Source organism: Hemitrygon akajei, chromosome 22 (assembly GCF_048418815.1).
Source record: "Hemitrygon akajei chromosome 22, sHemAka1.3, whole genome shotgun sequence".
NCBI lineage: Eukaryota > Metazoa > Chordata > Chondrichthyes > Myliobatiformes > Dasyatidae > Hemitrygon > Hemitrygon akajei.
The window spans coordinates 29,448,718-29,460,947 of record NC_133145.1 but is presented as its reverse complement, the minus strand read 5'-3'; the positions used below and the strand labels follow the sequence as shown (position 1 = coordinate 29,460,947).

General features: G+C 42.0%; 1 protein-coding gene across 2 annotated transcripts in view; it reads right to left on the bottom strand.

Moving 5' to 3' along the window:
• Nucleotides 1-367: 367 nt before the first annotated feature.
• LOC140714588 (E3 ubiquitin/ISG15 ligase TRIM25-like) overlaps nt 368-12,230 on the bottom strand; it is a 62,547-nt gene continuing 50,684 nt past the window's right edge. For both annotated transcript variants that reach the window (XM_073025899.1, XM_073025900.1), the window contains one exon: nt 368-6,133. In XM_073025899.1, coding sequence (XP_072882000.1) covers nt 6,035-6,133 — 99 coding nt within the window. In that variant the 3' untranslated portion in view covers nt 368-6,034. The remainder of the gene's footprint in view (nt 6,134-12,230) is intronic.

Below are 12,230 nucleotides of genomic sequence, written 5' to 3'. Positions count from 1 at the left end.
TTCCTTCCCCCACCTGACTCTACTTATCAAACACTCTCCTGGCTCCGCCCATCACTTGCCAGCTATTTCCACCACCCCTACCTACCTTTTCATACTGGCTATCTCTCCTTTGTAAAGATGAAGCATCTCAACATAAAACGTTGTCTGTCCATTTCCTTCCACAGATGCTGCCTGATTTTCCGTGTTCCTCTAGCAGCTCGCTTATGTTTGCGCGCAGGAAGATGGCTCAGTTCAACTTCTCCAAGTATACAGACATTAACCAGCTTTACAATGACAAAATCCTCAGAATAGCTGGGGCTAAAGGGAGTGATGAAGTGTTATGCCTTGTAATTGGAAGTTCTCCTCTCAGCTTATAGTAAATGACAACTTGAAATTTTAAAATGCAGATTTAATTTCAAATTAAATGACAATTCATATAAACACCCCACAACAGACAATTTACAATTAAATAAACACAGTTTGCTTTATGATTTTCCCTATCATTAGCCCTTTCCCTGACCGTACCATTGTACAAATTTTTATGGTTCAAGTTGGTTACTGAAACTTCCCTTTACTAGAAAGATTTTGTCTGATATTTTAAGTGAAGATAAGAGACATAGTAATAGCATACAAATATTTCAAACATTCTTTTAAAAATGAACTATTCCATGTTTTTGTAAAGATAATAAATGATGGCTTATTATTCAAAACTATAAAGTGTCAAGTCAATAAGTGAGTTGCATGTCGCAGTCACCCAGAAGAGTCAATGGAATGATAGACTGCTTATCTGGAACTCATGAAACAGAGTTACAAGACCTCCATTAAGTTTTTAGTCCACGTACAGATATTCACACAAAAAAAGCATTTACTGATGTCCTGCAAGAAAAAGCAGATAAGGTGCCTGATACAAGGAAATATCCAAATGAAATTGGGTGAGTTTGTTTTTAAAAATGGAAATCAGAAAATGAACAATTCTTACAGCTCCCACCTTCACTCCATATCAGAGTTGTCGAGAACTGAACTGGCAGTGATGCAGGACTCAAAACTCAAATGGAAAAAGCCGAGATTCTTACCCAAGGCTAATCTATAAAATATCTTGAAGTCATAATCTTGAAGTCTTGAGGTAGCAGAGTTACAAGTAGTTCACTTATGTTTCTAATTCACATTAGCAAACAGATTCAGAAGTAATGAATAGGCAAAATGATAAAAGTTAGAACTTGTGCGAGTTAACTTTAACAAATACAGCACCAAGGGAAAGGAAACACATAGTATTATTATTCAATAGATCTCATAACAGCTGAACATTACTCAAAATACAATTTTGAGATGTTAGAAATTCTCAGCATATTAGACAGCAATAGAATTAACACTTCTGGTCAATAGGGTAGAGACTAGGATAAACTAATGACTATGTGAACAGATCAAATCTAATTAACAATCCTTCACACCCTCTTTGAGAAACCACCACCAAATTTTCTTCCTAAAAGGTTGCTAGCTGTGCTACCAGTTGTGTCAGGATACAGGGACCTATAGAATGAGTGTGTCAGTAACTAAATTCTAGAGCAAGCATAGCCCATAAACTCTGTGGTCTATGTACTGTGATCAGTCTTCAGTACTTTCAGAAGCTACCTAGTCATGTTTTCAGAATGTGTTGCTTTAGATAATGTTAAAAGTGCTATGTATTCCTTTTGCACAGATTAGCCACATAAAGCATGGGTGAGGGAGAAAATGGGTATTGTATGACAAGTAACATACTGGACGTGCATCTGATACTGGAAAATGACTAGTGGATCAACACAATTGGATACTAATGTGCCTTGGACAGTTTACCTGGAAATAAGCTTGAATACAACTTAGACTGTGTTAAATAGACTGTTCCATGGTCTCTGCTTAAAAATAGCATTAAATCAATTTGTAAGCTTCTGTGTACTGGAGAGTGATACAATCAATTAAGCCAACAGTTTAAAATAAATAATTTGTCTTACAGTTTTCAAAAAATATGTACAGAAGTTCCATTTTGAAAATAGATTCCTTGGAGAGATGAATGCCAATATGGGGAAATATAAAAGATGTTGGTTTATTTTTTATTAAATTCCAACACCGGCCATGCTCTCTTCTCGCTGCTGCCATCAGGACTCACAGGACCAGGATCAAGAACAGTTACTACCCCTCAACCATCGGGCTCTTGAATAAAAGGGAACAACTACACTCACCTGCCCCATCATTACCAATCACTTTAAGGACTCTTTATTGCATTAACTGATGTTTCATTATTTATTGCTATTTATTTATATTTGCATTTGCACAGTTTGCTGTCTTCTGCACTCTGGTTGATCTTTCATTGATCCTGTTATAGCTACTACTCCATAGATTTGCCGAGTATGCTCACAGGAAAGTGAATCTCAGGATTGTACTGTATACGGTGACATATATACTTAGACAGTAACATTTACTCTGAATTTTGGACGATTCTATTTTAATGCTCTAAATAAGAATGCAGATTTTTTAAAAACCCTCCTCTGAGCCACATTAATTGTCAAGAATGACCCTGGTATGCTGCCTGCCAGGTGCCAGGGTCAGAGATGTCTCAGATCAGACCCATGGCATTCTGAAGGGGAAGTGTGAGCAGACATAAGTCTTGGTAAATATTGGCACCAATCACAATCTCCTGAAGGGAGATTTTAGGAAGCAAGGAAAAACATGAATAGCAATACCTCCAGAGTAGTAATCTATGGATTGCTGCCTGTGTCACGTGCCAACAAGGGTAAGAATAGGATGATCTGGCACATGAATACGTGGCTGAGGAACTGGTGCAGGGGTCAAGGGTTCAGATTTCTGGATGATTGGGATCACTTCTGGGAAAAGTATAAACTGTACGAAAGGGATGGATTACACCTGAACCTGAGGATGACCAATATCCTTGTGGGCAGGTTTGCTAGAACTGTTCGGGAAGGTTTAAACTAATCTGTCAGGGAAATTGGACCTAGAGTGATAAGGCTGAGGATGGGGTAGTTGGTTTACAAACAGAAGAAGTGTGCAGTGAGACTGCTAGCAAGGGGAGGCTGACGATAGGGCAAAATTGCAGTCAATGGGATGAGCTGCAACGCAAAAGGGGGACAAAATCCAAAAAGTGTGATGAATACAGCACTGAAGGTATTATAGCTGAACGCACACAGGACTTAGGACACAGGGTTAGGACTGAGCTTAAGTTACCATTCAATGTATTTTAGTAAACTATTTAAGAACTTTTTAAAAGCTATTTATTAATGCTTTTTTTGAGAGGGTGATTTTAGATGCATATCATATTTATACTGAGTTAAGTATTGTATGTAATTAGTTTTGATACAATAAGTGTATGGGACATTGGAAAAATGTTGAATTTCCCCATGAGGATGAATAAAGTATCTATCTATCTATCTATCTATCTATAAACAGAACAAGGTACATGAACTTGTAGCACAGTTACAGATTGGTATGTATGACATTGTGGGCATCACTGAATCATGGCTGAAAGTAGATTATAGTTGGGAGCTTAACGTCCAAGGATACACATTGTATCAAACGGACAGGCAGGTAGGCAGAGGGAATTGAGTGGCTCTGTTGGTAAAAAGAAATCAAATCCTTAGGAAGAGGTGACATAGGATCAGAAGGTGCAAAATTGTTGTAGGTAGAGTTAAGAAGTTGCAAGAGTAAAAAGACCCTGATGTGAGATATATAGACCTCTGAATAGTAGCAAAGATATGGTCTACAAATTACAACAGAGGATAGAAAATGCATGTCAAAAGGGCAATGTTATGATAATCATGTTGGGATTTCAATATGCAGGTATATTGTGAAAATCAGGTTAGTGGGATCCCAAGAAGAGGAATTTGTAGAATGCCTGCAGGAATTTTGGAATGGGTGTTGTGCAAGGAACTGGAATTAATTATAGAGCTTAAGGTAAAGGAACTCTTAGAGGCCAGTGATAGAACTCACCTTGCAATTTCAGAAGCAGCAGCTAAAATCAGATATATCAGTATTACAGTGGAGTAAAGGAAATTACAGAATGGAGAGAGTAGCTGTTTAAAGTTGATTATAAGGGGACACTAGCAGTAATGATGGCAGAGCAACATGACTGGAATTTTTGGAAACAATTCGGAAGCCACAGGATTGATACATCTTAACAAAGAATTCTAAATGCAGGATGATGCAACCGTGGCCGACAAGGTATGTCAAAGCCAGCATAAAAACCAAAAGAGAGGGCATATAAAGGAGCAAATATTTGTGAGAAGTTAGAGGATTGGGAAGCTTTTAAAAACCAACAGAAGGCAACTAAAAAGTCATAAAGATGCAAACAAGGATATCAAAAGATTTTTCAGATTTACAAAGTGTAAAAGAAAAGCGAGAATAGATATAAATTGTAAATGTCACACCACTCTTCAAGAAGGGAGAGAAGCAGAAGAAAATAAAATATAGGCCAATTAGTCTGACCTCAGTGGTTGGGAAGGTGTTGGACTCAATTGCTTAGGGTGTTGTTTCAGGGTACTTGGAGGCACATGATAAAATAGGCCAAAGTTACATGGCTTCCTCAAGAGAAAATCTTGCCTGACAAATCTGTCAGAATTCTTTAAAGTAATAATAAGCAGGATAGACAAACCAGAATCGATGGATGTTGTGTATTTGGATTTTCAGAAGGCCTTTGACAAGGTGCCACACAAGAGGCTGCTTAACACGTTAAGGGCTTATGGTATTACAGGAAAGATACCAACATGGATAGAGCATTGGCTGATTGGCAGGAGGCAAAGTTGTGGAATAAAGGGAGCTTTTTCTGGTTGGCTGCTGGTGACCAGCGGTGTTCCATGGGGCACGGTGTTGGGATTGCTTCTTTTTACATTATGTCAATGATTTGGATGGTGGAATAGATGGCTCTGTGGCCAGGTTTGCAGGTGATATGAAGATAGGTGGAGGGGCAAGCAGTGCTGAGGAAGTAGACAGGCAACAGAAGGACTTAAAACAGATTAGGAGAATGGGCAAAGAAGTGGCAGTTGGAATACGGACTCCGGAAGTGTATGGTCATGCACCTTTGTAGAAGAAATAAAAGCATAGACTATTCTCTAAGTGGAGAGAAGATTCAAAAATCTGAATTGCAAAGGGAGTTGGGAACCCTTGTGCAGGATCCCTTAAAGGTTAATTTGCAGGTTGAATTGGTGGTGAGGCAGGCAAATGTAATGTTAGCATTCATTTCAAGAGGACTTGGATATAAGAGCAAGACTGCAAGGTTGAGGCTCTATAAGGCACTGGTGAGGCCTTACTTGGAGTACTGTGAACAGTTTTAAGTCCTTGTCTAAGAATAGATGTGCTGACATTAGAGACAGTTTAAAGGAGGTTCACAAAAATGATGCCAGGATTGAAAGGGTTATCATATGAGGAGCATTTGATGGCTCTGGGTCTGTACTCACTGGAATTCAGAAGAATGAGGGGGGATCTCATTGAGGGAATTCTTCAGCCAGAGAGCAGTGAATCTGTGGAATTCGCTGCCACAGGCAGCTGTGGAGGCCAAGTCATTGAGTATACTTAAGGCAGAGGTTGACAGATTCTTGACTAATTAGAGTATGAAGGGATACAGGGAGAAGGCAGGAGATTGGGGCTGAGAGAGAAATGAACAGCCATGATGAAATGGCAGAACAGGCTCAATGGGCCAAATGGCCTAATTTTTCTCCTATGTTTTATTGCCTGATGAATAGGAGACCCAGAAAATAAACACTCGCTGGTGCATCACATCAACAATTCCATTATAAGTCCTTCTCGCAGTTTTTTCTCTGCACGAAACAATTCTAGACTATGGGCAACTTCTGTTGGAGTGCTGGCCAAAATCATCTGGCTTCAGACTTCACTTAAACCCTCCCTGAACTATCCAGTATCTGTCCATGCTGGTTTCAAAATGAGTCCTAGCAATAAACCACCAATGTGATCATCAATTCTTTCATGCAGACCTTACTGCAAACTGAACAGACAGCAGCTATTTGATACAGATTTGGCCACTGTAATTGGTGATGTAAGTCCCGTCTGCTGCTTCTTACTTCTTCTGATTTGTGGTACCTTTAACCATTCTTTTTTTCTGAAGGAAGTACTTCCGAGCCTGATGTCTCTGTAGAACAGCTATAGCTTCATCAACCTATTTAGAGCCAGAGACCACAGAGAAAGTAAATAAGGCGAGCACAGCAATAAACTGATCACAGTTACATAATTTTCACTATTAAAGTGCTACTTAAGTATTTCAATCATTACACCATGTATCTATCTGTGTGTAAATATAAAAACCTGAATACAATAATTTCAAAAAACCTGAGTGCACAGCCAGCTGGCAGGACACTAACCACTACGTTTAGCAACACTACCACCACATTGATCACTTTGCACTACATGGCACTCTTTTGTTATATTTGTCTTCTTTCTTGTAAAACGAAGCATATAATTTATGGTTAATTGATGACTGTTCTGCGAACACTGCTTTTATTACTCTGAGTCTGTAATGCTGCTGCAAGTAAGCTTTTCACATGTGCATATGACAATAAATTCAGATCATCACTGCTGATCTTCAAATAGAGTTAACATATTCTGAAGCTCTTGGAGTCTCCTAGAGTTTACTTCATGCAAAATGCATCAGCTCTACAACAGTCATTCACAGCTCACTTCCCAATAAACTGCAAATGTTGACCAAAGTAACTTTGGGCAACAAAGATCTTGCCTTCTGAATACTTTTGGGTGTATCTTATGGATTTTGGACTGCTGATCATGAAAATCGCTATGAAATTTCCCTATCACACACCACTTTTTTGAAATCACCTAAATTTGTTATTTCAATTCATAATTCAAGTAAGAATAACTGATGCCAGGATTAAGGAAGACATTTTTGTTGGTCTACAAATCAACCAATTCATCATCAACAGGTGATTAGAAGAATGAAGAAATTCATGTGGAAGGCATTCAAGGATTTTGTTGGCAACTACAGAGCATCAAACTATGTGCAGATGGTTGACAACATGCTTCAAGCATACAGAACCATGAAATCACTAAAGATTCATTTTCTGCATTCCCATTTAGGCTTTTTCCTTGGCACTGTCAGTGGTGAGCATGGTGAAAAATTTCTCTAGGACATTGTGGTCATGGAAAAATGGTATCAAGGCAACTGGAATCCATTAATGCTGGCTGATTATTGTTGGACACTTCAACAAGGAGCCACGGGCACTAAGAACAAATGAAAATAATCAGCACGAGGAAATCAGCAGTTGCTGGAAATTTAAGCAACACACACAAAATGCCACTGGAATGCAGCAGGCCAGGCAGCACCTACAGGGAGAAGCACTGTCGACGTTTCGGGCCGAGACCCTTCGTCAGGACTAACTGAAAGGAAAGATAGTAAGAGATTTGAAAGTAGGAGGGGGAGGGGGAAATACGAAATGATAGGAGAAGACCGGAGGGGGTGGGGTGAAGCTGAGAGCTGGAAAGGTGATTGGCAAAAGGGATACAGAGCTAGAGAAGGGAAAGGATCATGAGACACGAGGCCTAGGGAGAAAGAAAGAGGGAAGGGAGCACCAGAGGGAGATGGAGAATAGGCAGAGTGAAGGGCAGAGAGAGAACAAAAAGGGGAGGGGGGAAAATAAATAAATCAGGGATGGGATAAGAAGGGGAGGAGGGGCATTAATGGAAGTTAGAGAAATCAATGTTCATGCCATCAGGTTGGAGGCTACCCATCTGGTATATAAGGTGTTCCTCCAACCAGAGTGTGGCTTCATCTCAATAGTAGAGGAGGCCATGGATAGACATATCAGAATGGGAATGGGACGTAGAATTAAAATGTGTGGCCACTGGGAGATCCTGCTTTCTCTGGCGGACAGAGTGTAGGTGTTCAGCGAAACGGTCTCCCAGTCTGCGTCGGGTCTCACCAATATATAAAAGGCCGCACCGGGAGCACCGGACGCAGTATACCACACCTGCCGACTCACAGGTGAAGTGTCGCCTCACCTGGAAGGACTGTCTGGGGTCCTGAATGGTGGTGAGGGAGGAAGTGTAAGGGCAGGTGTAGCACTTGTTCCGCTTACAAGGATAAGTGCCAAGAGGGAGATCGGTGGGAAGGAATGGGGAGAACGAATGGTCAAGGGAGTCGTGTAGGGCGCAATCCCTGCAGAAAGCAGAAAGAGGGAGGAGGGAAAGATGTGCTTGGTAGTGGGATCCCGTTGGAGGTGGCGGAAGTTACGGAGAATTATACGTTGGACCTAGAGCCTAGTGGGGTGATAGGTGAGGACAAGGGGAACCTTATCCTGAGCAGGGTGGCAGGAGGATGGGGTGAGGGCAGATGTGTGGGAAATGGGAGAGATGTGTTTGAGAGCAGAGTTGATGGTGGAAGTATTTTCTTCGGCAGTTTAACGGGGGCACGAGTGCGCAAGTGCTTGTAAGTCAAACTGTGAAGCAGTGGAAGTATTTAAAGAGAGCAGTTAGACGGAGCGGGTGACGGAGTAGAGGGAGACAGAGTAGGAAGGCTTTGTCTCGAGAGGTTTCGGCAAGCAGTGGCTGAGGACGAGCTTCACTCCAAGTGAGGTAAGGCCCGGTAAGTTCCTTTAAAAGTTGAGGCAACGTATTGGGTAGGTCATGACAGCTGAGATTGGCCCCGTGGTTTGTTCATCCTGCAGCATGTGGGAAATCAGGGATACTTCCAGTGTCCCTGACGACTATGTGTGCAGGAAGTATGTCCAGCTGCAGCTACTGGCAGACCGCATTGAGCGTCTGGTGCTGCGACTGGATTCATACTGGAGCATCCGCGATGCTGAGAAAGTCGTGAATAGCACGTTCAATGAGTTGGCCACACCACAGGTAAAGGCTACACAGGCAGAAAGGGAATGGGTGGCCACTAGACAGCATAGCAGTAGGCAGGTAGTGCAGGAGTCCTCTGAGGTCATCTCTCTCCTAAACAGATATACTGTTTTGGATACTGTTGGGGGAGATGTCTCATCAGGGGAAGGCAGCAGCAGCCGAGTTCATTGCACCATGGGTGGCTCTGCGGCACAGGAGGGAAGGAAAAGGAGTGGGAGAGCTATAGTGATAGGGGATTCGATTGTAAGGGGAATAGGTAGGCATTTCTGCGGCCGCAAATGAGACTCCAGGAGGGTATGTTGCCTCCCTGGTGCAAGGGTCAAGATGTCTCTGAACGGCTGCAGGACATTCTGAAGTGAGAGGGTGAACAGCCAGTGGTCGTGGTGCACATAAGTACCAACGATATAGGTAAAAAACGGGATGAGGTCTTACAAGGTGAATTTAGGGAGTTAGGAGATAAACTAAAAAGTAGGACCACAAAGGTAATTATCTCTGGATTACTACCAGTGCCACGTGCTAGTCAGAGCAGAAATAGGAGGATATTTCAGATGAATATGTGGCTTGAAAAATGGTGCAAGGGGGAGGGATTCAAATTTCTGGGGCATTGGAACCAGTTCTGGGGGAGCTAGGACGGGTACAAACAGGACAGTCTGCCCCTAGGGGGAGCGTTTGCTACTGCTGTTCAGGAGGATTTAAACTAATGTGGCAGGGGGATGGGAACAAGTGCAGAGAGACAGAGAGGTGTAAAATGAGGGTAGAAGCAAAAAGTAGTAAGGTGAAAAGTAAAAGTGGCAGGCAGGCAAATCCAGGGCAAAAATCAAACAGGGCCACTTTTCAACATAATTGTATAAGGGCTAAGAGTGTTGTAAAAACAAACCTGAAGGCTTTGTGTGTCAATGCAAGGAGCATTCGTAACAAGGTGGATGAATTGAATGTGCAGATAGTTATTAATTAATATGATATAGTTGGGATCACAGAGACATGACTCCAGGGTGACCAAGGATGGGAGCTCAACATCCAGGGATATTCAATATTCAGGAGGGATAGACAGGAAAGAAAAGGAGGTGGGGTAGCATTGCCGATTAGAGGGTAGATTCATGCAATAGAAAGGAAGGACATTCGCCTGAAGGATGTGGAATCGATATGAGTAGAGCTGCATAACACTAAGGGGCAGAAAACGCTGGTGGGAGTTGTGTACAGGCCACCTAACAGTAGTACTGAGGTTGGGGATGACATTAAACAGGAAATTAGAAATGCGTGCAATAAAGGACCAGTAGTTATAATGGGTGACTTCAATCTACATATAGATTGGGTGAACCAAATTGGTAAGGGTGTTGAGGAATGCCTTTTTGCAAAGGCTGAGGAAAGTCCATCTCCCACCCCCCATCTTCATCACATTCTACAGGGGTTGTATTGAGAGCATCCTGAGCAGCTGCATCACTGCCTGGTTCAGAAATTACACCATCTCAGATTGCAAGACCCTGCAGCGGATAGTGAGGTCAGCTGAGAAGATCATCGGGGTCTCACTTCCCGCCATCACGGACATTTACACTACACGCTGCATCCGTAAAGGAAACAGCATTATGAAGGACACCATTCACCCCTCATACAATCTCTTCTCCCTTCTGCCACTTGGGAAAAGACTCCGAGGCATTCGGGCTCTCACGACCAGACTATATAACAGTTTCTTCCCCCAAGCGATCATACTCCTCAATACCCGAAGCCTGCACTGACACCTTGCCCTACTGTCCTGTTTATTATTTATTGTAATGCCTGCACTGTTTTTGTGCACTTTATGCAGTCCTGTGTAGGTCTGTAGTCTAGTGTAGCTTTCTCTGTGTTTTTTTTAATTACATAGTTCAATCTAGTTTTTAGTACTGTGTCGTGTAAACCATGGTCCTGAAAAACGTTGTCTCATTTTTACTATGCACTGTACCAGCAGTTATGGTCGAAATGACAATAAAAGTTGACTTGACTTGACTTGACTTGAATGTGGGATGGTTTTCTGAACCAACAGGTCGAGGAATCAACTAGAGAGCAGGCTATTCTAGATTGGGTATTGAGCAATGAGGAAGGGTTAGTGAGCAATCTTGTCATGCGAGGCCCCTTCGGTAAGAGTGACCATAATATGGTGGAATTCTTTATTAAGATGGAGAGTGACATAGTTAATTCAGAAACAAAGGTTCTGAACTTAAAGAAGGGTAACTTTGAAAGGTATGAGACGTGAATTAGCTAAGATAGACTGGCAAATGATACTTAAAGGGTTGACGGTGGATATGCAATGGCAAGCATTTAAAGATCACATGGATGAACTACAACAATTGTTCATCTCAGTTTGGCAAAAGAATAAACCAGGGAAGGTAGTGCACCCGTGGCTGACAAGGGAAATTAGGGATAGTATCAAGTCCAAAGAAGAAACATACAAATTAGCCAGAAAAAGCTGCACACCTGAGGACTGGGAGAAATTCAGAGTCCAGCAGAGGAGGACAAAGGGCTTAATTAGGAAAGGGAAAAAAGATTATGAGAGAAAGCTGGCAGGGAACATAAAAACTGACTGTAAAAGCTTTTATAGATATATGAAAAGAAAAAGATTTGTTAAGACAAATGTAGGTCCCTTACAGTCAGAAACAGGTGAATTGATCATGGGGAACAAGGACATGGCAGACCAATTGAATAACTATTTTGGTTCTGTCTTCAGTGAGGAGGACATAAATAATCTTCTGGAAATAGTAGGGGACTGAGGGTCTAGTGAGATGGAGGAACTGAGAGAAATAGATGTTAGTAGGGAAGTGGTGTTAGGTAAATTGAAGGGATTAAAGGCAGATAAATCCCCAGGACCAGATGGTCTGCATCTCAAAGTGCTTAAGGAAGTAGCCCAAGAAATAGTGGATGCATTAGTGATAATTTTTCAAAACTCCTTAGATTCTGGATTAGTTCCTGAGGATTGGAGGGTGGCTAATGTAACCCCACTTTTTAAAAAAGGAGGGAGAGAGAAACTGGGGAATTATAGACCGGTTAGTCTGACATCGGTGGTGGGGAAAATGCTAGAGTTGGTTATCAAAGATGTGATAACAGCACATTTGGAAAGTGGTGAAGTCATCGGACAAAGTCAGCATGGAATTGTGAAAGGAAAATCATGTCTGACAAAGTGAAGATGTAACGAGTAGAGTGGATAGGGGAGAGCCAGTGGATGTGGTATATTTGGATTTTCAAAAGGCTTTTGACAAGGTCCCACACAGGAGATTAGTGTGCAAACTTAAAGCACATGGTATTGGGGGCATGGTATTGATGTGGATAGAGAATTGGTTGGCAGACAGGAAGCAAAGAGTGGGAGTTAACGGGACCTTTGCAGAATGGCAGGCAGTGACTAGTGGGGTACCGTAAGGCTCAGTGCTGGGACC